Source organism: Lepeophtheirus salmonis, chromosome 10, assembly GCF_016086655.4.
Source record: "Lepeophtheirus salmonis chromosome 10, UVic_Lsal_1.4, whole genome shotgun sequence".
Classification (NCBI taxonomy): Eukaryota; Metazoa; Arthropoda; class Copepoda; order Siphonostomatoida; family Caligidae; genus Lepeophtheirus; species Lepeophtheirus salmonis.
The window spans coordinates 17,762,363-17,790,053 of record NC_052140.2 but is presented as its reverse complement, the minus strand read 5'-3'; the positions used below and the strand labels follow the sequence as shown (position 1 = coordinate 17,790,053).

The following is a 27,691-nucleotide window of genomic DNA, read 5'->3' as shown; positions in this document are numbered from 1 at the left end:
ATATACACTATTAATGAATATAAAATCCAGTTAATTCACAATTTTATCGAACTTTTGAGAAAAATTAGCAAGTGAAGAACTTTTTGAAACACTTTCTATTTTCATAAAGTTTCCCTTCGGAAACAAGAGTAGATATTGAAGAATATTAATGCAATGTCATTGAAAAAAGTGCGGAGTTGGTAATTGTTAGAGCATGACAGCTTTTGAAACCATATTACATTGATAGAAAATTGCCTTGGATATATATAATACATGTGCTCATAATAAAACGTGCTAAATTAAAAGTAAAAGCTTTCTATATACCAAATTTAATTATAATTCTAAATGTATTAGAAATGAGGGGGTAAAGCTTCAATGGACTGGATTTATTTAATTCTTTTGCACTACCGTCAAGCACAAAAAGAGCGCGCTTCATGGATTCATTTCAATACAATATTCGATCCTTAAGCTGTGAAGCTGTGTATTATTATTATTATTATAATAAGGGGAAAAAAAGGAAATAAAAATATCATTCTATGAGTCGGCTGATTTGGCTTTCTCTCTCCTTAGGGTTCAAAAAAGAGAGAAAGAAGGAAGAAAGAAAGAGATAGATAGATAGAGTGAGGGAGGTAGAAAGAGACGTAGAGAGAGAGGGAGTAGAAATGATTGAGAGAAAAATTATAAATAATAGACTTGGAAGTATCAGAAAAGAAAAAGAAAACCAAGAAAAGGCGGACGCGTTTTCGTCATCGTTCCCTCTCATCGACCCAAAACTTGTAGAAATTCTTCATCCATATCATTCATCATTGATTTAAAACGACTTTATATATTGTATTTATTTGTTCAACAACAAGGATTTGACTGTGTGCGTGAAGCGGAGGTGATAAATAAATATGATTTAGTGAGTAAGTGAGTGATTTTCAAGTTCCCTCATGGCGAATGGCACCTCAGAATGGCCTCCGCCAACATCCTCTGAGAACGAAGGCTTCTATGAAGGGAAACCACCCTTTTCACCCATTGGACCTCCTCCACTTCCTTACCGGCATCCTCAGGTAATGCTATGGCCTCTTGATCCATGAAGAAAGCCTCCTTCCTGCGCAATCCCCTCTGGGCAACGTCCCTCTACCGCAAGGAACCCGTCTCTTGCCCGCTCCACGCTTCCCACACCCAGTGCCCAGGAGACAAGACTTGTTTGTCGCCGAGTCACACACGTGGTAGCACAAAGCACAAAAGGCATTCTCCAAGACTAGCCAGAAATGAGGCATTCAGAATCTTGTCCAATCTACTTGTATTCCTTCATTTAACCCTCACTAGAAACCACCTAGTCTCACCATTTACGAATCTTAACCTCATTTTTCCACCTTATAAATCCATATATTGAGGCCCATGTGTTCCTAACTCGAAAATTACCCATAATAGTCTTATTCTCTAGACCAAGGGTCACCAACCTTTTTAAAGCTGAGGGCTACTAAAAGATTCCCAAAATACTTGAGAACTACCCGCTCAAAAATTGGTATAAACGAATCAAGAAATCAAAAACATACAATATTTTCAGAATAAGTACAGCGGGAGACTAAAAAGAAGCCAACCGTCGACTTGGTGCCCGTTGGCATAGGGTTGGTCACCCCTGCTCTAGACTATATGTTATCCTAGAAGTCTTATATTTAATGTATATATTTAAAAAACAGAGTAATTCAGACCTTAGAAATGAATTTATCTTATCCATTTATTCGCACTAACATGAAAACACCAGGATTCATAATGAATGAATGGAATTTCAAGCTTATTTCTGTAAATTAAAGTTTTGAGTTACTAAAATTTTTTGAATCTCGCCCCATGATATGATGTCAAATATATCTATATACCTTGTCATTCGCTCTTCAATACTCCCGATTCTGTCATTTTCTCTTTTTTTCAATCCTTTTTTAAAGCCTAACTTTAATCTATCCTGTATCTTTTATGAATAGTTATTTCATCTTTTCAAGATAATAACGTATATATTATGTCAAATTATTCTATTCCGTATTTTTTTCACTTCAAAGACGCCCTTTTTTCAATCCTTTATAAAGCCAAAAATATTATTTTTTTAAAAGAATCAATCCTGTTTCCTCTATACGGAATGTTGAAATGTCGGATTTATCTGTATTCCTTTTCATTCACTTCTTAATACTCATCATCCTATCATTCTCTCATTTTTTGATCTTTCATTTAGCTACAAAAGACTCCTTTGCTCATGGAGAAATCCTGTTTCTTCTATACAAATAGTTGTATAACCCAAATATATCTCTGTACTCCATGTTATTCAGAACGTTTTGGTCCGCTTCAATTCGAGGAGGTCATATAATGTAAAGGGATTCTTCATTAGCCATCATTTTTTTAACATCCAGCTTTTTTCTCTTTCAATTGAATAATGAAGCTATTGGATATGTTCTCTGTGTATTGACAACGTTTGCTCAAAGGATTATTCATTTGCAGAGCAGGAATATGTATTTGGTCTATTCTTCCCTTTCAATGCAAAAATACTTGCTGTAACAATGATTTTAATTAATGATATCGTCCATCTTTTCCTCATTGCTCTTTTTGGACGTACCTAAAATGTAGAGCTATTTTTAAGTCGTTGACCTTTACACATTTCCATTACTTCGCTCCTTGTTATTTGCTGACCTTAATATAATTGTCATTTTACAATTTATTTTCTAGCAACCTTATGGAGCTCCACTACCTCTTCACAACAATGCAGGAATGTACGCTCCCCCTCATCCCATGGGTTACCCTCCTGGAAGATATCCACATTCTATTCCAGTAAGATATACATATATTTAAAGAAACCATTCATCTTGACTAATATTTTGTTCACTAAAATGTAATTACAACTAAAGCATCCTCATTAAATAATTAATTCAATTTTTTTTTTTTGTGATTTTAAGTTTCTTGTAAATTGTTAAAAGGATTAAAAATGAAGTATCATTATTTCCTTATATTTAACAATTAGATAAACTACTTTTATTTCTAGCCCAATGCAGTCGGACCGCCTCCAACGTCTGGAGGTAATTTAATTGATGGACCCCCTCCACATCCAGGGAAACACGAAGGAAAACCTACTACATGGATGCCTCCAATTCCAGACGGAAATTCTCATGTAAGTTTTTGAATATATATTGTACATAAAGCTGTACTGATTCCAGTCCACCCTTATTTCAGAATCCAGCTGGTGGAAATACTCAACAATCATCTGGCAATAGTGTAAGTTAAAATTATGTAGTAATTTCATTTCTTCTTCATTATCCACTTATGAATTATTGACTCCGTTGTGATTTTTTGAGTGAATATGCCCCTTGTTTTGGTTTTATTAATGTATGTTCAGGTTTTTGGTATATGATGTTATTTAAAGTAATTGACATTTTAAATGTATTTCTTGATCCTTATGGACTATGTGATAGTTGTATTGATCGTGATATATCACTGACTGTTGCATTTTTTGTGTCAAATGCCTCTTGGTTTGATTTTTTTAAATGTGTGGTTAGGTTGCTTAGTAGATGTAGTACATATTAATTGATATTCTAAGTGTATTAATTGATTCTTTTACCTAGTTGTCGTTTATATTGTTTCATTCAGTATTGGTAATTTAAAATAATAATAATAATTGTAGAAGAACCCCTTGTATCTAAAAAGCTTTTTTGCGTATTTTCATCGCTCCCACTAGAGCATTTTCCCCCTCTCCTTCACTGATGGAGACTTTAAATTATTTTTCAACGTTTGACTTTTTTATTCCTTTTCTAGTATTAGTCTGGTGTTGGTATTATTTATACCCCTTGTGATGATAAAAAGATATACTTATACGTTGATTTTTGCGTTATATACTATACGCAGTAAGATTTAAAAATATATTTATATAAGAGAGACTGGATATAGTTGCAATACTGTTAGTTTTGGCTCAATTACTTGATGTCTGTTGTAATCTAGAACTGCCAAAATTAACTTCATCTGACCAATTAAAGATACATTGGGGAACGAAAAAAACTGGTCAAAATTAAACAAAACTTTCCAATTGTTTGAGTTTATTTAGAGGTTATGGTTGTCACGTCAGTATTTTTTCCACAAATTGCATTAGAATATGACTCGACAAATTTTTTAATTGCCTTTGTTGCCATGGGCGATTGAAAGAGTTACGAAAATTGATTTTGAGTTAGAAATTAAGATTATTATACTAATAAGATTTTAAAGGAATAAATGTTAAATTTCAATGTATTATTGTAAAAGATTTATATTATAGATCAGATAAATTCAAACTCATAACTATCTTTAGGGTGCTCTAGTTAAAAAAAATGCTTCATGAAAAGTGTAGATATATATGAGTCAAATCCGGATAAATGTTGCTCATATCCGACGTGAATACTCATTACCGGCTCCGTAATGTTATTCCAAGTGGGGGGGTAACATGCAACTTTTAGGAAAAGGACATTTAACTTAAGGATTTTGACATTAAATTTTTTTTATGGGAAAACGAACATTTTGTATTGATATAAAAATAAAAATTCTTCAAAAGTGGAGGGGAGGGCAATGGTTCCGTCCCCATTAATACCATAATTATGTACATTGTTGACCTGTACAATGAAACATTTGCTATTAGTTGCAAAGCATATTTATTTTCAAATCTAGTCAGTTATATTTTTTTTTTTTTTTTTTCTAAGGAAGATTGATTTGCTTAAATTTTTTTTTTTTTCAAAGGTGGATTCTCAAGCCCATTACTATATTAACATTATTATAATAATAATAGAATAGAAAAATGAGATAAGAAAACTAAAGGTCCATTGGGAATACAAAAAATGTTTGTATCTTTCTATCTGTGAATTTTTAAGAAGAATTATTTACGTATAAATTACGTTGCACTTATCCGGATTAAAACATCATGTTGCTTTCAGGCACAAAGGAGTTTATTTAGTTGCAGATTTATGTTGGAGAAAAATTTGATTAAAAAATATTTTCTATAATTTTTTAGAACACCGGTTAAAAACTTATGAATCTTTTTTATTTATTTATAAAATACATTTCAATTTTTTCCCTGTCATTACATACAGTGGAGGAGATAATTATTTGATTCCTTGCTGATTTTGTAAGTTTACCCATTGATAAAGATTTTATATGGAATTGAGGTCCGGAGACCGTCTAGGCCACTCCATGACCTCAATGTGCTTCTTTTTGAGCTACTCCTTTGTTGCCATTACCGTATGTTTTGGGTCCTTATCACGCAAGGGGGCAGTTCTCAGTATTCTGCTGTGAGGGAATGAGGTTCTTATCTAAGATTTCCCGGAGGATGGACTGATGATCCTCCCTTTGATGTGAAGAAGTCGTCCTTTCTCCTTAGCAAAGAAGTACCCCCCCCATGCTTGACAGTGGGGATGGTATTCTTGGGGCTATACTCGGCATTTTTCATACTCCAAATACTTTTTTTTGTTTATGTAATGTATCATCTCATTGTTGAAAAAACCTACCATTGAAATTATAGTCCATTATTTCTTTGTCGGTATTCCGATAATTTTCGATACCTTTTCGACTAAAAAATAAAACAAAATTTCGTAAAGGACAATATATATGGACTTACTGAGCAGTTTTCAATGTTTTTTGCTTGATGTTGGCGAAAAGGGTTTAATTGTAACCGTCCCGTATAGAAACTGCCTCTGGTCAATTTCTATTAACTTTTGCATCACGTTCTTTTTTTATTCAATGTATAGCTTATAGAGAATAAGCCTTTTTTTATTATCCGGTTTGACTGTTTTTGATCATTTTGTCAATTTTTCCAACTGAAATAAACTGTTCCGTGTTGAACCCCTCGCCCCTCCCTACAATTGTAATGTACATTTTGTAGCATTTACTTAAATGATGTTGCCAAAAAGGTCTTAATTATAACCGTTCCATACCCCCTATATTCAACTACTCATTGTTCCAAATTATTCAAATCTAAATATTTGTTAGTGTGGTGTAATTCTCCCATCCAGTCCATTCTAACCAATCCCACTTTTCGGTCCTTAAAAAAGGCAAAATTGATCCCTTGAGACGTCATTAAGGGTGTTTTTCCTTTTTTAATTATTCCGTTATGTAATAGAACAAATTATATAATTGATTAACATTATAAAATGTTTGTATTGTGCAATAATCTTAAAACATATATCTTATTTGTCTTAATAAACCATCGATATTTTTATAAAAAATTCCAAGGACCGACACTTAAGTACCGGTCCTAAGACTGGATTGGACCGAGTAAATAAGTACCGACACAACACTGGGTGTAATACATATATATATATATATGCTAATGACCTATCAACGACGATGACAAGTGCATTTCATTGTTTAACGTCCTACAATCCATGACCTTGACATTCTTATTCATTTTTTATTATTCTGTATGTCTAGGAGTAAAGGAGATTATTTTTATTATTTTTGTTATTATTATTATTCAGTCTATATCTAGTAAAAAAGCGAACAAATTTTTAAAAGAATAATAATAATAATAAAAATAAATAAAAAAAACTTCCCTACGCAAGTATTTAAGTTACAAAGAACAAAAAAAGGGGATTTGAAGTAATGGGTTTTCTTCGTTAGGCGTTGTGCTGTTATTTCAATAGTTTGTCTATCTTGTATGTAATTGATGGTTTTTTCATCGATTCATATGAGTAAATATGCAAATATTTTATGACGATCAAAAAGTACATACTATTTGTATGTAATGCATTAACAGTGGCGGCTGCAGGGGCTGTAATCCCCCCCGAATGAAGGTATTTTTGATTTTTACTAGAAAGTTTAATTTTAATGTGGATTTTTGAAATTTTTTTCAGAAACGTTTGGATTTTTGGTATTTTTCCCCCAAAATTTAATATTTGATATTTTTCCTAAAAATTTAATTTTTTGAGAATAGCTATGGATTTTTGAATTTTTTTTTCCAAAAAGTTTAATATTTGAAATATTTTTTTGAGAATAGTTATAGATTTTTGTAATTTGTTTTACAAAATATTTAATATTTGAATTTTTTTTTCAGAAAAATTTAACTTTTCGAATTTTCTCCACAAAAAATATAATTTTTGGATTTTTTTTTCAAAAAACCAAAAACCAAGCACCTCCCTCCCGAAAAAAAATATATTTTTTTATAATCCTACGGACCACCTGGTTAGCACGAAAGCCTCCTAGAGACTAGACTACATTTGTATTCTTTGACGAATTGTCGTTCATTTCTCTGTATAAGGATTATTCTTATTTACCTTTTTCGTAGTCCACCAATTGCACACTTATAGTAGTCATAATTGATCTTCACAATATTAGAATGATAAATTGATAGATTTAGTGGTTACAATGGAGATATTGGGCCAATATACCATAAATACTTCAAATCAAATAAAAGTATCTTAAGTCATCCCACAAATTTCTATATGTTGTGATCAAGTTGCAACCAACCAATGAAATGTATCATATTAAATTAAAGATTTAAAGCAATACTTGAATATACCGTTGATGATCTATTTATTAATGGTGTAATATTTGACTATTTTAATACTAATGGCTAAAATATGAGGATTTTGTGGTACAGTTGTCTGCAAATGCCCAGAGTTATTTTCATCATAAATACATTTTTACTATTTAATGTTAATTGATGAAAATAAACAATAGTACCAATTAACCTGGTTGCTAATTATAATTGCTCACTGTAAATGATTTGAGTAAATCCGTTGGAGTAATATTGCTACGTTGTCAAATCGTGGTGTATATTATCATTTTTGAGACAAAATTGTTGTTTGTAATATCATAGGAAAGCAACATCATAACAATATAAATTCCAATGAAATTGCACACGATAATAATGTCTTGCAATAAAATGACTCACAATGGTAATGAACATGAGGGTTTTACCATACAACGGTATTACCCCAACAATTTTGTCTGCAAGCTTTTTACTACCATTATTTTTACGAAAACCACTAAACAACAGACAATGCGACTTAAGTTCTAATTAAATGATGCAGTTTAAGAGGCACAAATTGCAACATTTGGTCAGATATACAAAGCCTATTATAATTGACTGAAATATGTCTATGAAATATTAAGACTGTATATAGGTAAATATGAAGTCAAACAAACCATTGGGATTTTCTACTTTTTTTGATTTTCTTTCAAAATTATTTTTATCTTGACGTACCACAAATATAGGAGGGTAACGATGTTAAATATGCGTTTGAGTCTATAACTAATATATTAATTTAGATACAGACATGAAAATTATTTAATACTTTTTGATCTAATCTCCCTCCCTCTCTTTCGATAACCAATTTTTCTTATTTGCTAAAGGCTTCATTAAATCCCGTTTTAGGACTCTTTATGATCCCTCCCCCTTTTAATTATTTCTTTGACTGTAGATACCTAAAATAGTGGACGGTCATTTTCTTTTTATTCCTCTTGGAACAATATAAAAAGTCAGTTGAAGGCAATTCTGAACTATATATATGCTTTTTCATTTTGTGTAGAAAAAACAATTGGAGAGTGCAAACATAATGAACTTTATTGCCCTTGATGTTTTCGAGTTAAAACATGATTATGCTTTGAGTCAAATATTTTACTTTTTGTATTTACGAGTATTTGGTGAATTAATTAGGAAATAATATTATGCACCTTGTTATTAGTAATAACTAATGGAGAAGGGAGTAAGATTTCTCAATGATTATTTGGGTCTTTGTTTTAACAAAGATAAGGAGGAAGTAATATCAATATATAGTAAAATTTAACCCCTATTTGAAATGACAGTTATTGTTGAAGTGGAAAAAGCTAGAACATAAGTATCTTCTATGAAACAGAGAAATTTTAGACCCCTTAAATTATTAATAGCAGAGTGTAGAATATTTTTGACTGATAAACCGAAAACTAATAAACATAAAGAGTACTTTTTTTTTACTCATAGCATCATTTTATTTGTGACGTTATAAGAAAGGGCTTAAAAATTGGAAATTTTGACCCTGAGATGGATGTACTTTCCTATAAATTGTCTGAAAGATCAACTAACTTGGACAAAGTCAGTTTTTATTGCGTCTAGCATTAAAAGTTTTCTACAGGAGAAATCCCACCAAAACTGTCAAGGAAGACGATTTATAATGTTTCCATGCATGGAAGATATTGTAAATCATCATCCTCAAGGCCCCAGTCTGGTCTCAGATGATTCTCTCTGACAATCTCACGTGGAGGAGCGCTGTTATTTCAATCCTTTTTTCGTACTGTGTACTCATGATGACGACTATGTCCATGTTTTTCTTAGCAATCGACAGCTTATGTTGTGTTCTAAAAAATTGCTCATAGGAAAATTGTAAATAAATGACTCGTTAACATTTTAAAATTTTCATAATAGAGATGAGTAAATAATAACGGTTGGCCCCGTATCTATACATTCTTTCATTGTGACAATTCATTTTTGCAGCAGTAAGTTCAATTTGCGGCGTCTCCCAAAGGATGAATTAAAATATTTAATACGTAGAAAAGAATGGTAATATGACGAAAAATATAAATGTAAGATTTATACTTGAGAAAAGAAACAAAAACATTATCAAGCTTGCTTTTGTGTTGATAGGACATATGTAATATACTCCTTACTCAAACATTGCCAACTCCATATAACTAATAACTATGATAAGGATATTATGCACTTACTTTTTCCTATTTAGATTTACCAAATACCCTATCATTTAATAATGTACGTCTGGCGTTTGTCTATTAAATTATTTATAATAAATGTTTTCTGCGTCAATGAATGACGTGATTATAGTATAGTAAAGGCATAATAACAATAATAATGATTTAACATTTTACAAATGCAATTTTTACATCATTTTTGAACACGGGAGTATTATTAGTTATATGTAGGTATGTTCATTATATTTGTAATATTGATTTTATGCTACTAACATAAGTAGCGATAGTTGTTGTAAAAGGGAGAAGAAAAGGTTTAGATTGAGGGGCCCAAGGTTGTTGTTTCTCGATCGGTCATTGTGCCGATAAGAACAGTGTTTTCCCGGTGGTTTATATAATAGATTCCCCCTCCCTCCCATTACATACGACATTGTATTCATAATGGATGTTCATATATATAAATATTATATAAAATAGAAATTCACGAAGTAAGATCATGAATTCTATTCGATCGAGTTGTAATAATGGAAGAAAGAGGTTGAGGGAGGCCTATAAAATGGCTAAGTCAGGCTTATTGGAGGGAAATAATATGTTTATCACCGAATGTTGTAGGGCAGGATGGGCTCATTGTAATATAAGGGGTGGAAAGCATTCATTCCTTAGAGTACTACTCATTTCTCTTTTTTTTTTTTTGTCTTGACGATGCCGTTCTATGAGTGACTGTAACTAGAATGGAACGAAGAGAGAGAGAAAAAAGAAGAAGAAGCAGAAGAAGAAGAAGAGGAAAATAGAGTTGTTCTTTTTTTCTTTTTTCTTCCCTCCCTCCCTTATTCTTCTTTTTCAGCTTCTTCCTCCCCTCTCTCTCTCTCTGTTCTTCTTCCCTCTTATTCTTCGTTCATAACTCTACTCTTCTCAACTGCTAAAGTAGTAGCAGCATCAGCAGCAGCAGTTATTTGCTTCTTTTTCTTTCGCACTCTTTTCTTTTCTGTTTTCCTTTTGCTGCTGCTGCTGCTGTTGGTAAAGGAATAGTGTGGCTGTTGTGAGGCTTTGAATGGCCTGTGTGTTGTGTGCGTGGATTGGATGAATTGTAAACGCGAGTGGGGGAAAAGAGGGACGCCAGGTCCAATAGAAATATAAATTATTTGATTGACTCGAAGTGGATGTGGATTTCCTTTTTGGTCTCCTCGTTCTGGATTCCTTGCTTCCTTGCCTCAGTTTTCTGTTCTTTGTTGTTGTGGCTGTAGTCGTTGCTGTTCCTCCTCTGGTCCCTATTTAGTCGTTGTGAGTGTGATGCATCCAGACTGAGTGTGTGTGTGTGTGTGTTGTGAGTGAGTGAGGTAATGAGTGAGTGAGTGACTGGCTCTGATGTAATCGGAAGGCTCTGCTTTGAATTGCAGGAAAATCTGGTTGTGAACAGCTCTTGCCCCAAGGATGAGGGATCTCGTCCACCCGGGACGAACAGTGATAGTCAAGAAGCAGGAGGCAGTGGAGAGAGCTCATCCTCATCGAGTAGCAGCAGCAGCAGCCCTCTCTGCGGGCATCTCTGTTGTCGCAGAGTCTGAAAGACTCACGAATGACTCAAGTGAACCGCGAAGGTTGTAGCCCCTCGCCCAGACCCCCAATGGAGAGAGGGACTCCCCCACCGCAAGGACAGGTTGTCTCCTCGGCTGGACCTCCTTATCCTCCTTCGATGGCACCTCCTTCCTCCTCGGGTCCACCGGCCATGCTCTCTTCCTCACCCACGCCCACGACGGCTTCATCCATTCAAGGCTCTGCTCCGCCTCCTCTGGCGCCTGCATCTCCCTACAACCATCATCACCATCAACACAAGATGCCTCCTTCTTCCTCCTCCGCCGCCTCCTCCCTCCTCCTCTGGCCCAGGAGCAGCCATGCCGTATCCACAGCCTGGAGCCAGTCCTGGACCTCCCCATCCGCCAAATGCGAGCTATCCTTATCCTCCGGGGCCAAGGCCAGGTCCATATGGACCTTATGCATACAGACCCAATAGTGCACCACCTGGACCTTATTCGCCCTATCCTTCATACCCCTCGGGAGGACCGCCAGGAGCAGGAGGACCGCCCGCACCACCTCCTTGGAGTCCCTCCATTCAGGGAAAAGGTCCACCCAATGCTCTACCGCCTCGTCCAGCCGCGCATTACCCGACACGCTCCCCTCACCCACCGGTATGTATTCACTTAACACCATTTCTCACTCTTCCTCTTTCTTCCTTCATTATCTAGATGAAACCTTATCCTTCGACGACCGGCCCTCCTCCACCAGGTAGTTACAATGGACCTCCTAACTATAACGGTCCCCCTGGAACTCTTCCACTACCTCCTCCGGTTTCATCGAGTAGCGGCGCACCACCTCCGGGTTCATCACCAAATTATCCTGCTAATTATATGTCACATGTTGGAATTCCTCCAACCAATGCGAACCCTTATCCCGGAATGGGACCTCCTAACAATGGTGGTCCGCCCAATAATAATAGTAACAACAACAATAGTGGTCCACCATCATCTTTAAGTTCAGGTCCCAATAATGCACATCCAACAAGTCCTGCTCCCCCAAGAAATGATGAAAAAACCTCTCCTGGTAAACTCCTCTTTTTATTCTTTCATAGATTAAGTTTTATATATATATATTTTTTTGTAACATTTCTTTTACTTTTACTTAACAGCCACCAACAATAGTGGTCACAGTCAAGCCCCTCCAGTTACGTCACCTGTTGCAACATCTGCAAGTTCAGATGGTATTCCTGTTCATGATGATACGTCTCAACAATCTACATTATCTCAGTCGTCGGATCGCTCAGATGGAGGACGTCAAACCCCTAAGGGTCCACACAATTTCATGAACGTCTCTGGTGGTTTTCCACCTCCTCCCGGCAGCCCACACAGTGGAGCACGCTCTCCTGGCGCTGCTAGTATGGGGTCGACCAGTCACGAAAGTGGATATCCCCGTGATATGGTTAGTCCTGGTTGGCAAAGAACTGCGGCGAGTCCTGTATCTGCACCTACGGTAATACCCATTGCATTCTTAAAATTATTTCTTAAGCACATAAGTGGACTTTGGTAGTGCTAAACAAATTTAAGATTTTTTTTTTCATGTCGTTGTCGTAAAATCTTAAGATGGAAAAAAATTCTTAACTTACTTTATCATTAATAGTGACTTAATAGTTTAAATAGGAATGGATTTAATTGTGACTTATTTTATTGAGTCACCATTTGGTTCATTTGATGTTGAGTTATTTATTTATAAATATTATGCATGAATGGAATAACATTCTTTCCTTATGGGGATCATCATAGTTAAATATTTTAATTGGTCAATGCTACTACTAGATGTTTTAAAAGACTTAATACAATTTTTTTTGTTTATTTGGGAAAAAATATTTAAAACAGAATCAGTTTCTTTTAACTGAAATTTTTCTATCTATATGCAAAAAGGAACAGTTTAATTAATATTTTTCTTGCCATCATTTATCTAATTATATTATATTAGACCCCTTCACTTCACTTCACTTTTCCTTTTTTTTTTTTTCATTCAAACGAATTCGTGATTTTTATAAGTTACAAATTATAATAATGCTTTAAATATTCTTTTCCAATGCATATATCTTTTATGAGACAAAATTAAGTGTCATAGTTACTTTCATTTAGATACATTTTGAAATCAGATTTACCTTTAAAAATTACACTTATGTTTGTTTTATATTTCTTAAACTACTGATGTAATGCAATGTAAAACAACGCTCTCCTTGTTATTTTTATGCATTATTTTGTTGTTATATTTTCTTAATTTACTCTGATGTCGTTTTTGTTCAAAAACAGTCTCGAGGTTCGGATAGTTTGACCCGTCTTTTTGAATTGGACGATGATCCAGGGAGAAGACCTTGGTTAGAAAGGTTATTGGCCTTTATGGAAGAGAAAGGCACTCCTATCACACAGTGCCCAACTATTTCAAAAAATCCATTAGACCTCTATAAGTTATATATCTACACGAGGGATCGAGGAGGTTACATTGAGGTATGCTTCTGTCTTTTTATCTCTAGATGTTGCTTATTGATGTATTTTCTATTCGTTAATCTTTGTTATTTTGTATCAATTTTTCGTCCTAAGTTACTTAAGAGCTTTTCTCCTCCTTCCAGTGTAATCGTAATAAATCTTGGAAAGATATTGCTTCGCAATTGGGTATTGCAGCCTCATCAAGTGGAGCCTATACTTTAAAAAAACACTACGGAAAAAATTTACTTCCCTTTGAATGTTACTTTGATCGAGGAGGAATCGATCCAGGTCCAATTCTGGCACAAGTTGAGGCATCTGGAAAGAAGAAGGGAAAAAATGCCTCTAATCCGTCGCATCCCCCTCCTGTACCTTCTCCAGGATCCCAGGACTCTCGAGATTCATACTCTGGATCTGGCACAAATTCTCAAGAAGGATATCCAGGATCTTATCCAGTAGGACCCGGAGGAAATGGACCCAATAGTTATAGTAGTTATCCACCTAATGTTTCTGGAGATAGACCTCCACCTCATCCAGGTATGGCTGTTTATTTTTATTATTAGTTTCTTTCTTTCTCTCTGTCTCTCGATGGTTAGGACTTATAATTTCCCACAATATCTCAAGTATTGCAAAATTAAATAGCGTCTCTGTTTTTTTTTATTATTATTATAAACTGTAAAATGTGTATTTATTAACAGAGAAAGCCCTTACTCTGTTTGCCCGGTCAGCCAACCTAGTGCTACCTTACTAACAAATTTTGTTGTTATTGAGGAAAAAGATCTTAATAATGTTTTAATTAATATCAATATTATAAAATATTAGTGTTGGATTCGAGAAATACACTGTCTAATTCGAGCAATTGAATCGAGCCGAGTGCGATTTACTTATCATTGAGTCAAATATAATTTGTGTAAAAAATATTGATAACATCTAAGGTTAAGCAATTAAGTGCGTTTTACCATATCTATAGAGCAGTCAATGAGAATTAATGTTGTAAGTTTTTGAAAATATTTATTTGTATAATAGGAATTTTTTTTCAAAGGACTTTGTCCATCGACATAATTACAAAAAAACACGAATTCAATTAACTGAAGTTGTCTTGTTGTATAGTCATTAACATAATCTCAGCCGCATCACTTCCAATTCTAGGTATTTATTTTTTTCAATATAATTTCAACTATATTTACGACTTTTTCAAGTTTTTCCAATAATATTTTGGGGGTGAGTTCTAAATTCGAGATTTGATCATTCGAGTTACAGTAATACTTGAATCCAACACTAAAAAATATGGAAAAATTTGTGTAGAATACACACACACTCACTCACATAATTATCTAATAAACAATCCATTTTGAGTACATAATAATAAGGTGATAAGTAATCGTTACTTTAACGGTTGTAGGAATCCCAATTCATCAAAAAGAACCAATTCGACTTGTAAATCCGTTTGATGATTCTGCCACCTACAATAATCAATACCGGCCAGGTATTTTTTCGCATATTTTATCTGTGGTGTAATTTGATGTTTTAATTTCAATAGATTAGCTTTAATAATTTTCTGAGTTTGAAGTTACTTTTTATTTCTTTCGGAGTGCGTGAATCTACATATAACTACTAGTCTCCCTCTCTATCTCCATTTCAATCGAGACTAAATGCATCCAATCAGATATGGATTTACTAAAGCAACTGACTCGTTTAATTTTACTTAATATGTTGTTTATTGCATTATTTATTAGATGGCCGCACTCTTTTTGGAAGTATATTTTTATTTATATTATAAACAAGTTTTTTATTTGTGGATTGGACACTAATACTCTACAATCTTGATGTTTTGGTGGCTGTTTCAAAAAATGTATATGTATAAAAACAATTTTGTTTTATATTAATATTTGGGAAAATCTATTTGAAGATTTTTCAGTTCGTAATTTTTGAACCGGTCTTATTTTTATAACTTATCTCTATGTTTCTTAAATTACGTTAATTCAGAGTTGTTTTCAACACAAATACATCTGTAGTGGTAGTGTTGGATCGGTCCTAGGACGTTAAACTCTTTTTTTCTAATTGGTACAATCTTTTTCTCTCATTCAATAGCTCTAGCACCGATTAGTTGGTGGTCCTTCAGTTCAGCGGTCCTAGGATTGAAGAAAATAATGAAGGATAGCTAGTTCATATAATGCTTGAGATATTAATAAAAAAAAACCTTATTATGAACCAATGTCATTGTTATAAATTAGATGCAGCTATAAATGAAATCTCAACCATCAGCTTAAATGACATAATATAGGTAAAAGAACAAAAAAGATCGGTCAAAATTAATCAGGACTGGAATTGAGAGGCCTGTAGTATTTATAATTTTTTAAAGACCGATTCAACACTAATGGATGGTGCATTTTTATGTGTTTAATACGTAGAATTGTAAATCCTAAGGATTTTGGAGCGTGCCTGTTTTTTTTTTTTTTTTTTTTTTTTTTGTAGTATTTAAAGCATTTTTTTTTAAATTTCCAAAACTGTTACATTATTCTTTAGTTCTTGCGAAGGAAATGCTCATGAAAGACAGAGTAAGACTAATGATTTGTTAAGGTAAGTCCTTATTGGACTTGGATTATAATTATTAGATATATTGTTGTATATAAGTTGGATTTGTGTTTATTTACTTCCTAATCTAATAAGACGTCATGACAACTAAGCTCCTCTCCAAACAAACACTCTACAAATTGTCAGGGTTACCATGTTGCTCATTGGTTTATTTTTACATACCGAAAATGCTTATGATTTACAATTCTATTAATACATCTATACTTTGTTGTCACTGTTAAAATACTTACTGCCGCCCCTCTTTTTCTTCAAGTTTGATACTTACCAAATATTATGCCAAACATAGTAGAGAAGGGTTTTATAATAATAATAAATGTACTACTACTTTTTACTTTCCCATTTTCCTGCGAAAATACAATTCAAATAAGTTTTTAATGACTTATTAATATTTGGTTATTCCGGATTACGTTCTACGTATTTGCGGGGTTTGTAGTTTATCCTACGGCCGACATACACTTAATTTTTAAATTATTTCTTAATATAACTTTTCACCTTTTTTAGTATATATAGAACGTTTTCACTGACGTCATAAATTGCATCATAATTAAAGGCGACGCCATTTTAGGGCTCAAAGTTGGTATTTTTACACTATAAAATGGTCTTTTTCTAAGACATTTTGAATGAAAGTCCATCAAATGGGTCTAAGAATAAATAGATAAATACCTCAGGTCTTTATAAACACTGATATTTTAATTAAATCAAATTAATATGTACTGAAAATCTCTATGTAATGGCTAGAATTGTACAATTATTATTTTTTGGAATCGATTAGGGATAGTGTAAAAAGGAAGTACTATTCCTTCTATATAGTAATAATTAATTTTTTGGCTACAATACGGAAATAAGATTCTACAACAATTGTAATTACATATTTTTAACATATACATGTTAAAAGGATCTTATGTGTAATATAATTAGGCATTAGAGGGACATATTTTTGATACGACCTTAAGATTTTATTCATTTTATTTGTTGGATCCATTTTAGCAGCCAATAGATAATTAGTCTTCTTTATTAATAATGAAACAAGGGCTTTCATTATTACACAACTTGGTTTTTAGGTCCTCAAAATGGCCGTCAATAACAATGCTAAAGTCAGATGCAAACGCTCTATTGTTATGATATTTATATTACTTTTTGATGTTGATGAGTGTTAAAAAACCGTTGATTGTGTTTTCCCTCTCCCATTATAAGTATAATTTACTAAATGTACGGTTATTATCTTTTAAATTCAGGTCTTGGGCCTAGTGGATATCCACCTCAAGGTCCCCCTCCACCAAACTCCGGGTACGGAGGATATCCTCCACCGAGACATTCAGGACCTGAAGGATATCCTCACACTGGGAGTGGCTATCCCCCTACTGGATACCCTCCACCAAGACCAGGGTGGCCTCCACAAGGCAACTATATAGGGCCTCAACATCCTAATGGTACTGCTCCTCCACCCTCTGGGACTCCTCCATCCTCTAGTGCTTCCATCAATAATGTATCTTCCTCGAGCGGAGTGAGTAGTGATACTTATGGCCGGGGAAGCTCAGTAACACCTCCAGGATGGAATAACAATCCGCCACCACCTAATAGTTATGGGCCGCGTGGTCCTTATCCCCCTCCTCAAGCACCCCCTTCGTCTGTTGCTCCTCCTACAACTCAACAAAATAGTGTTGCATACACTCCTCAGGGTTATCCACCACCACCATCCAATGATCAATATCAGGTATGCCCATCATATTCACATTGTCACATTTGTGAATTCAATAACAAAAAATTGAGTGGTGTGCTAGTTTTTTAATTACTTTTTATAACACAACTTTAAATGTTCGGGAAAATGCGGATTTATTTGTAGAATAGACTACTACTTCTGTTCATACAGTAATAATGACTTGAGATACGAGCAAAGGTTTGCATTAATTTATTCGGTGTTTTTTTTTTTTTTTTTTTTTTTTTTTTTTTTTTAAAGATACGAGTTCTAGATTCTAGTAAAGAATTAAACACGTATCTCAAGGGTTTACTGTATTTTCTCATACATATAATATGTACCTCTATTATCCTGAACATTCATTTATATATATGTGTGTATGTGCGTGATGTTTTGTCTGACAATAGTTATTTTATAGCAAAAACCGACTAGTGGTAGTGGTGTAGCACCTATGAATAGTGGATCAACGCCACCCACACCCAGTGTACAGAAGCCGCCTCCGAGTTCATCACCCGCTGTCCCAACGCCTCAAGTATGTGTTCACACACAGTGTTTGTGTCTCAAAATATATATTCACCCATTAGAGCTGATGGTGTAGTTCAATAAGCCAGTATTTAAATTAATTTAAATATCTCCATGAATATTTTTTTTTTTGTTGAGCTTAGTCTAAAGATGATGCTCAAAATGATTTAGATAACAACCTTATTTTAATATTGTTCATATATTAAAATTGATATTTGTAGCTTTATTTATAAGAGTCCATTCAAAAATGGTGAGCATGAAAACGTGAATATACTTTTTCATTTCAATAGAAAGAGGTGTTATGAAATTGTATCTAATTTGGAAAACAATTAATAGCCTCATCTGTCTATTTTCTTCGCTTTCAGGCATACCTCTTATATGTTACTTTATTACATGATAATATTCATGGAGTATGTGTACAAATTTTGATACTTATGAGTAGTGTTGTGTCGGTCCTTGATGACGTCATTTAACTGTATTTCTTCTTTTTTTTAATCAGTTCTAGTACTTATGGTTTGTGTTGGATTGGTCCTAGAACTGATTTCCTAATCAGTCTCCTCAGTCTTTTTTTAATCGGTCCTATCTTTTTTACCAATGAACCGCTAAAGAAGAGATCGTTCCAGATCTCACAGTTCAATCTGCTAGTATCATTACTCACTTCCCTTTAGACCTACAAGAAAGCTCTGTTGATCCTCCACTTTCTTCAACGATTGAAGAATATCAGAGCTACGAAATAACATTCTGGTCAAACACCTACTTTTAACTTAAGATATTTTGTCCTTTGAAAGAGGTTGTGTTAAAACTTCCCAACTGATATGATGGAGTTAGGAATTACGTAATTTCAACTGTTGTAGTTTCCATAAAAGACCGGTCATAGGACTGATAAATCTGATATGGCCCGGACTAATAGGACTGCAAGTCTTTTTAGTTTTTTTTAGACCTATCCATCACAACTGGTAGTTAGAAGTTATGGTCCCAAAGATTGATGAGACTGGACCGAATAAAAAAGGGCTGACGTAATAGTACTTATCGTGAGTTGACAACTTGCCGAATGTACATTTAGGCGAACGTTCATTTCGCCGAAGGACTATTTGGCCGAAATATGATATTTAATATATTGAATTATACGATTGTATATTTCAATTCAATTTAAAATAATAGTATGATAAATAGGTATTCTTCATATATTTGCCAAATTATCCTTGGCCTAAAAAAGAATCGGCCAATTATCCATTTTTTTAAATTTAAAACAAATAAATATCCTTTCAATCTATGTAAATGATGTTCAAATTTATCTCTGCTCTAATGGATTAATATATAACCCTCTTAATACTGCACTATACTTCTATTCTTTTTTTCGTTTTTACGTATTATTTTCTGTTTTTTCACCCCCCTTATTCTCTCTCTCTCTTTTATATATATACAAACCATATTTTTATTTTTGTTTAGCCTGAACTTCAAAGCGGAAGGCCTGTTATTTTAAGAGTAAACCAGCAGGTCCCTTCTTCCGCCATACTTCATCCCTCTTCTTCTTCCTCCTCCTCTTCTTCATTGTCTTATTCTTCGAGCTTTGAGTCACCAAATAATCCTTCCCAAAAAGTATGTTCCAGCAAAACCCTTCCTTTTAGTACTATATTTTGCACGTGGTTATGCTTGTGCTAATATTCACATTTGTATTACTTAAAACTTTGGTTGTTTTATTTATTTTTAATTAATTGTAGCTACATATAATGCAATTATAATTATCAATCATTTATCCCCCTTGTTCTCTATATCACTGCCTTAGAAGGAAATGTTTGTATCTCTTATTCAAAAGAGGCAAAATACAATATATGTTATTTTTAATAAATAATAAAAGAATGGCCAGATAACGCTTTATTACATTAATAAAAGCACCAATTATACGAGTAATGACAAAATTCTTATTAAAAACCTTACAAGATGAACAAAACTCGTTTTTTTTTATTTGACCAGATTGGACATTTTTATATATCTAAGCAGTGATATCTTACTTCAGGCATAGTAATACTTGCTATTATAATTATTCTTAATTTTTAGGGGTGTACCGATGTATCTGAATCTGCTCAATCCTGCTGATTCCACCGATGTCTAAGCATTCTAATTTAAGAAGAAAAAAAATCTAAATTTTTCAATTTTATTATTTCAAATAGTTAACCAATAAGAAGATGTGATGATCATATTATAGATTAACCTAACTTTTAGTCTAGGGGCCCGGATAAAACTATATTTTTCTTCAATTTTTATTTCAACATATAAGAAGTGTAATAATGTAACTTAATAACTAAATTCATATTATGATATATTCCCGGTCTAAAATCAGGTTATTATTTTTATCGCAAGTTGTAAAACACGAAAATGATATTTACATCCTTCAACAGATCCAGGTTTGGTCTTTAAAACCTTTAAAAAAATCACGTTTGATTTTGAGCCATATTCGGCCGTGAAGGAACCAAAAATCCCATCATGCCCACCTTTATCCATTGAAAGTGGAAAGACTACTCAGTAATGCGAGTAATTCATATTAGCAAACTATGAATAAATTGACTCCTGAGCACCGAGAGGAATTCACCTTTTTAAACTTCAAATTAAAATTATTTACAACTAATTATAATCATAACTTTGATTGATATATTTATGTAGTAGAAAGTTCAACATAAAAAAAAAAAAAAATCATTTTGATTAAATAATCGGAATTGACTTAAATTTTGGTATCGGTACATCCCTTATAATTTTGTATTTATATGATTATCCCACCTACTACTTAATGATGTAAACCTACTTAGTGATTACATTTTCAGTAATGCAGTTTAAGTAAATCTTTGTGTAGGCATCCTTTTCATTAATTGGATCAATGTCAATTGAAATGTACCTCATTTTTTTCAGCCTTACCCTGGCTCAGGGCCGCCTCCCACTGCAAGCCAACCTGGACATTTTGGACCTATTAAGTCTAATCCACCGTCAACTGGATCTCCTATACCCACGGCAAATTCAGGTCCAAGGCCTGGATATATTCCTTATCGTGGACAACGTCCTCCTATGTATCCGCCAGGTATGTTGTTTTATTATTCTTTATCCTGAATGAATACGATGTAATATTATTTTTTATTGTTAGGTGGACAACCAGGATGGCAAAATAGATATCCTGGCCCTCCTTATAACTCTTCTGGAGCTCCTGATAGAAATAACTGGAGTAATAATCCTAACAATAGTGGAGGGCCTCCTGCTGGAGCGCCTAGAGGTCCCGGTCCTTGGGGCCCTGAGAGACCTCCTATGGCATCCGGTTATATATATAATAATCAACCAAATGGCCCTCCTTGGAATAATGCGATGATGAGACCAGGAATGAGGGCTCCGTTTAGACCCGAAATGCGACCTACTGGACCTCCTGGAAGTTACTCTCAGTCGAACGTTAGACCTGTAAGATTTGGTTTTTTTTTTTAATAGCAGTAATTAATTTTGAGCATAATGGCTAATATAATTTTTTTTTAGGGGTTTCCTGGTGGAAGAGGACGGGAACTTTTATTTCCTCCTGGTTGTGTAGAAGCTACTCAACCATTATTGATAAAAAGACGCAAGTACAATAAAACAGACATTCAGCCTGTCGATGGTTGGAGATTAGTTATGACTCTTAAATCGGGACTGTTGATGGAGTCAACTTGGGCACTAGATGCTTTAAATATTCTTCTTTATGACGACAATGCTTTTACTTATTTTGGACTTAGTAATATGCCAGGATTACTGGAGGCTATTTTAGAGCATTGGAGATCTTCTTTGCTCTCAATGTTTAATATTACAGACGATCTCGAGTTGGAGGATTCGACTTGCCGACAACAAGTTCGAAAAAGAGGTCACCAGGTTTCCATCGATTATTTATCGACTGTGCATAAAAGGAAGGAAGATGGAGTTGATGGTGAAAAGGTGATGAGTGCGTGTAGTGATGAAGGCTCTATGGATATGGAATTGGGAATAGCTAAAAATATTGAATTGGATGACAAAGTCCAAATTTTAACGGGTTTTAATTATACAAAAAAGCCACGGTTTGGCTTAGAAGACAGTGGTGAATATTCTGTTGATAAGAAAGATGAAGAAATTTTTGTGACAGATGAAGATCGTATTTGGGATTTGTCTGAAAGGAGCTCTTACGATATAAATGGGTATGAACACTGGAGACAAGGAGGTGGAAATACTACAAAACATATAATCACCCACTATGCTTCTGGAGATCTCGGATTGGTTCCTTTTGTTCGTGTTTTAAAAGATTTATCTACTAAAAAACCTCTTCAATCCTCGTCACCACCTGCACCACCACAGCCACTACCACTACCCCGACCTGAGGAACCATCTCCTATAACATTAAATGGAGAAACTCAAAATAGTGATGTAGAAGATGGTCAGGATCATCCTAAAGAAGAAGACGAGGATATAATTGATCGAATTAAGCGAGTTACAGGAATCGTTTTCCGGGATCCTAATGAAGCTCGAACGCGTTGGACAACTAAAAATTTGGAAGATGAAAACTATATGAGAGACGAGCCTAGCTTATTGCTAACGTCTGATTCCCAGGATTCTATTGGGAAAAGGTCATTATGTATATCTACCATACTCAGGAATCTCAGTTTTCTACCGGGTAACGAATATGAACTAAGTAAAAATGCCACGTTTTTAACAATTTGTGGGCGTCTTCTTCTTTTGTATCATTGGCATCCTCTAAGGACTGTTAAACAGCGTAATTATGATCGAGGCGAAGACGATGATACAGGAGAATCATGCACTTCTCTAAATGGTGACTCAGAATGGTGGTGGGAATACTTGCATGTTATACGCGAAAATGTCATGGTATCCATCGCTAATATCGCCGGTGCTTTGGAATTAAAGCATTTTGACGAAGTCATTGTTCGCCCATTATTGGACGGTCTATTAGAATGGGCCATAAGTTCATCTGCTTATGCTCAAGACCCATTCCCCAATGTTGGTCCTCATTCTCCGATCTCTCCACAGAGATTAGCTATCGAAGCGCTGTGCAAACTTAGTTTACAGGAATCAAACGTGGACTTAATCTTGAGTACTCCTCCCTACTCACGAATTGAGAAACTGTGCCGACTACTAGCTAAAAAACTTTACCGCTACGAGGATCAAGTTTTGAGAGAATTTAGCATTAATTTATTATATTATTTATCTGGAGCGAATTCCGGTGTTGCCCGAACTATAGCTACAGCTGATACAACCATAGGGTTACTTTTAGGATTTATAGAGCAAGCTGAACAAAATGCATTGGTCGTAGCGCAACAGCATGGAGTGAATGCATTAAGAGACAATCCTGATTCCATGGGTACAAGCCTTGATATGTTGCGGCGGGCTGCTTCCACGCTTAGTAATCTTAGTCAACATCCGGACAACATACCGCTGTTTTTAAGACAGGAACAAAGACTTTTATCTCTAGTAATGAGTCAGATTTTGGACCAAGGTGTTGAAGCAATTCTCTCAAATGTTTTGTTCAACATTGGGAAAACATCCTCCCCCCCTGTTCCTTTTATTTCAGAAAAGACAAGTTCTCCAACAATTGTTACTTCGACTATTAACAATAATAATAAGTGTTCTTCAGTTGAGAATAAGTGATTGTTGAGGAAGAAGAAGCAACAACCATCGTCATCATCCTTTAAAACAATAAAAAAATGCATAAACAATTTAACTTTTATGAAAGAGTCTTTTAATACAAAAACACAACACCAATTCAACAATAAGAAGAGGAAAATGTTGAACAGACTTCATAGATGTTCATCATCATTAAAACATTTTTAAAGATATGATCATTACAACTACTACAACTCTATAATTAATTATTATTACTCCCCACGTTTCCCACCCTCTCCCTCCTTCAACCCCCCTTCGGTCAGTTTTCTCTAACTCTATACCAACAGTGTCACATGGCATTGTTGAGTTCTCGTCGTCGTCGTTTCCTGTGACTGTGATTTATTTTTATTTTATTATTTTTTAATCAAGGACAAAGGCTATTATTACTACTACAAAACTACTCTAATTATTATAATTGAAGGTGGAGAAGAAAGTTTCTACGCATATAATTATATACAAACACACACACATTATATATATATATCTATATATATTTTTCAATGAGTTATTAAGTTAATGAATGCATCTTTTACTTACTTAAGTTATTGTTGTAAAATTCGCAAATTTTCAGATCATGTCTCTTCTTTTTTTTTTTTTCTAAAATTAATATGTGAAAAGTTCAATTGTTGTAGCTGCATTGAATATAAAAATGGAAAATATAAAATATTGTGTCCTATGTATTTTTGAGTTTATTCAAAACTTGTACAATTTTTGTCAAATTTGTAATAATGTTGTACTACTACCATGTTGACAATGAGTCAATTTTTGGTGGAGCAATGGTCAAGCTAAAAATATGCCTCATTGCCCCATGGAACCTTCCAAATTGTCTGTGTCTTTTGTTGTTGAGTCTTTAGGTCCATTTTTGGGGGAGTCTCTGGCAAAGAAGCAAATCATACTCCATAAGAAAACCACCAACAACAATACATGCAATATGTAAGGGTCCACAGAACAATGAGGCATAGCTCTACTTTACCCGACGCTCCACCAAAAATCGAACTAATATTATTGTTTGTGTTGAAACCAGAACCGGTTTTAGGGAGCACGGCGTTACCTCGCTAACACAAAAATACCCTATGCATTTTTTTGTCAGTTGTCGATCACGTCCTCTCACTTGATACGTCATTGGTATTTCATAATTTATTCTTTTTCACAAATAAACGAAGTAATAAATTATACTACTTCTGCTCCGTTTCCAAAAGAACGGAATTACAATTTCTTATTGATCCCTTTTCATATATATTGACCATCTTATTAGTTCTATGAAGAAGTTTTGGCTATCATATAGAAATACAAGTGCATAAGTTGCGCTATTAATAAAATATTACTAGCCAATATTTTAATACAGTATCGAATAAGATACCAAGTAGGATTTTAATATTATGAAATATATATGCCCATTCTTTTTAAAAACTTGGGATAAATGATATCTCAATGATAGTCTGGGAGTAGAACGAGATAAATAGCTATTGGTATGATTGTCTCAATTAGCTAATTGCTAGATGATTATGATTCTTTTTCTCTTTGTGTTTGGAGGAACGGTTGCTAGATGCAATAAAGGTAACGACGTGGGATCACTTCTCTTGATTGAGGACCCTACGCTAGATGGATATATATTTTTTTAAATGGTAACTTTCACTAGTATGAGCCTTCCCGTTCCACGGACGCATTTGGACACTAAATGGTGGTGGTCAAATAATTTAAAAATTCAAAAAAATAATGTTAATCATAACTTGTGTTCGTCTATTTGAATCGAATGTTAAAGTACCTAATTTATTCCAGAACAATAATGAAAAAACCCAAGAACGAATTATTTTATGGGTATTCCCCGGGTTTGATTAATAAAAAAATAGAGGTTATGTTCGTCATAGTTACTCCTAAACAGGTATTGTGTACGGCAACTCTCCCACAGTTACGCATGCTTTGAAGACAATCCAACAAATTGTAAAGATACCAAATAATCAGTTGCTAGGTAACAATCCTCTCAGTATATAGCTCAACCAAATTTATGATTAATAATTTTTTTTGACTTTTTTGTTGGTTTTTTTTTAATCACAATAAAAAAGTTTATTATGATAACCTTTATAAGGGTCATTCCATGTCAAGTGTACAGACTTTTTTGCAATTTACGGCATGATAATCGCCGATTTTGATGATTTGTGGTGAGCTGGATTTTCTATATAAAATAAGAGAGTGTGGGGAATATTATGGTTCTGTGACTCACCTGAGCCGTACTAGGGGCGCTCAAAGTTGGGCCTGATGCGTTGGACCTGTGTTGTTAAGAAGGCCATAATTTCGATTATAGTGGCTCGATTTTAACACAAATTACGTCAAAAGATGCACAAGAACACAAACTTTAACTTATATTCAATCATAATCTTATTTTAATCAAAAATAAAAGTTTGGAGTCTGGTGCAGGCTTCAAAATGGGGACCCTACCAAGCAGGAAACCCGATTTTGTTTTAACTTTCGTGGAATATGTATCAGTATATGTTTTTAAACATATACTGATACATATGGGATCACTTCCAACAAGAGCATTATTTAGAGTATATAGAGCCGCTTTTATATCATATTGGTATTATTGTTCTATATTTAAACTTGTACTATATAGAATATACATATTTTCTGTTGATTAATAAAATAGAATAGGACTGTCCATGTTTTGTCCATGTACCTTATGGGGTGGAAAATTTAAATTTTACGGTTTTTTGTTTTTTTAGGCTCTCGGACTAATACCATCTTTCTGAAAGTCGACGTTGCCTTTGGAGAAATTGCCTGGATCCAGGGGAGCAGGTAAGCCTTGATACACATGGCTTCCGTGAGCCTATAATCCTCCTTGAACCAGATTAGGGGTGTCCTTGCAAGCATTTTTTTTATTGAGGTCTCCTTCTTCTCTATGGTTTCGTTGTGGTCTAGCCTCTTTTTAACATTGTATATGGTTTTACGAGCTATTCCCTTCAGCCTGGCCACCTCTACTCGAGTGTGACCCGTAATTACAAAAAGATATTATTTCTCACACATAACCTCACAAATCAATATAATACATCTATGTAAGTTTCAAGTTTCCACCCTTTATGTCCAGATCGCGGTTCGGAACCGTTGATCCAAATTTTTCTTTTCTAAAGAGGTTCACAACAAAGAACGTTATTTTTACCATTTGTAGACCAAATTTTACTATTAGACAGAGTATGGGCCAAATTACTTAAAATGAATAACAGTCTGAAACCGGTCTTAGATTTCTAGAAACCAAAATCCAACACTAATGGTTATTACGCGGTTCACTACTAAATGAGAAAATATCTTTGGTATTTTTACTTAAGCCTTTTAAGTCATACTTATAATATTTTGGTACGTGAATTAATAATTTTATGTTTGAGCAGTTGAATGATGCAATTACAAATAAAGTACTACCTTGAGATATGAGTACCCCAATAGACACAAGTTTTTGAGATACGAATTGCTGGAGAGTCGAGGAGTGAATTTTACAAGCTTTTAGGACTGAACTGGAAGGCACTGCAGTCTTCAGGCCTATATAAGGACGTACATAACACTGGCTTTAACCCATTAATGACAAGTGATT

General features: G+C 34.1%; 2 protein-coding genes and 1 long non-coding RNA gene across 10 annotated transcripts; 2 read left to right on the top strand and 1 right to left on the bottom strand.

Annotated features, from left to right (window-relative positions):
- Positions 1-589: 589 nt before the first annotated feature.
- On the top strand, positions 590-11,825 carry LOC121125290 (uncharacterized). The gene is made up of 5 exons (XM_040720457.2): positions 590-1,031; positions 2,680-2,781; positions 2,993-3,118; positions 3,181-3,222; positions 11,040-11,825. The coding sequence occupies exons 1-5, from the start codon at positions 912-914 to the stop codon at positions 11,202-11,204; spliced, it is 555 nt and encodes a 184-aa protein (XP_040576391.1). The 5' UTR covers positions 590-911; the 3' UTR covers positions 11,205-11,825.
- On the top strand, positions 10,540-24,787 carry osa (trithorax group protein osa). 8 transcript variants are annotated; one of them, XM_040720452.2, is made up of 12 exons: positions 10,540-11,825; positions 11,883-12,237; positions 12,323-12,663; positions 13,476-13,670; positions 13,793-14,183; positions 15,049-15,132; positions 17,477-17,955; positions 18,356-18,469; positions 19,909-20,058; positions 21,364-21,529; positions 21,593-21,897; positions 21,970-24,787. In XM_040720452.2, the coding sequence occupies exons 1-12, from the start codon at positions 11,532-11,534 to the stop codon at positions 24,094-24,096; spliced, it is 5,001 nt and encodes a 1,666-aa protein (XP_040576386.1). In that variant the 5' UTR covers positions 10,540-11,531; the 3' UTR covers positions 24,097-24,787. The 8 variants fall into 8 exon arrangements, with proteins under 8 accessions (XP_040576386.1, XP_040576387.1, XP_040576388.1 ...); XM_040720453.2 differs by lacking the exon at positions 15,049-15,132; XM_040720454.2 differs by lacking the exon at positions 18,356-18,469.
- On the bottom strand, positions 14,785-15,319 carry LOC139906457 (uncharacterized). Its single transcript, XR_011782004.1, has 3 exons — positions 15,221-15,319; positions 15,035-15,153; positions 14,785-14,924 (listed from the first exon to the last, which is right to left on the bottom strand). It is a non-coding gene; the product is annotated as an uncharacterized lncRNA (long non-coding RNA).
- Positions 24,788-27,691: the final 2,904 nt, after the last annotated feature.

Excerpts from the sequence above, each read along its gene's own strand:
- LOC121125290 (XM_040720457.2), top strand. The coding sequence starts at position 912 with ATGGCGAATGGCACCTCAGAATGGCCTCCGCCAACATCCTCTGAGAAC. Across the intron at positions 1,032-2,679 it reads TTCCTTACCGGCATCCTCAG|CAACCTTATGGAGCTCCACT; the intron begins GTAATGCTATGG and ends TTTATTTTCTAG. Across the intron at positions 2,782-2,992 it reads GATATCCACATTCTATTCCA|CCCAATGCAGTCGGACCGCC; the intron begins GTAAGATATACA and ends TTTTATTTCTAG.
- osa (XM_040720452.2), top strand. The coding sequence starts at position 11,532 with ATGCCGTATCCACAGCCTGGAGCCAGTCCTGGACCTCCCCATCCGCCA. Across the intron at positions 12,664-13,475 it reads GTCCTGTATCTGCACCTACG|TCTCGAGGTTCGGATAGTTT; the intron begins GTAATACCCATT and ends GTTCAAAAACAG. Across the intron at positions 20,059-21,363 it reads CAAATAATCCTTCCCAAAAA|CCTTACCCTGGCTCAGGGCC; the intron begins GTATGTTCCAGC and ends CATTTTTTTCAG.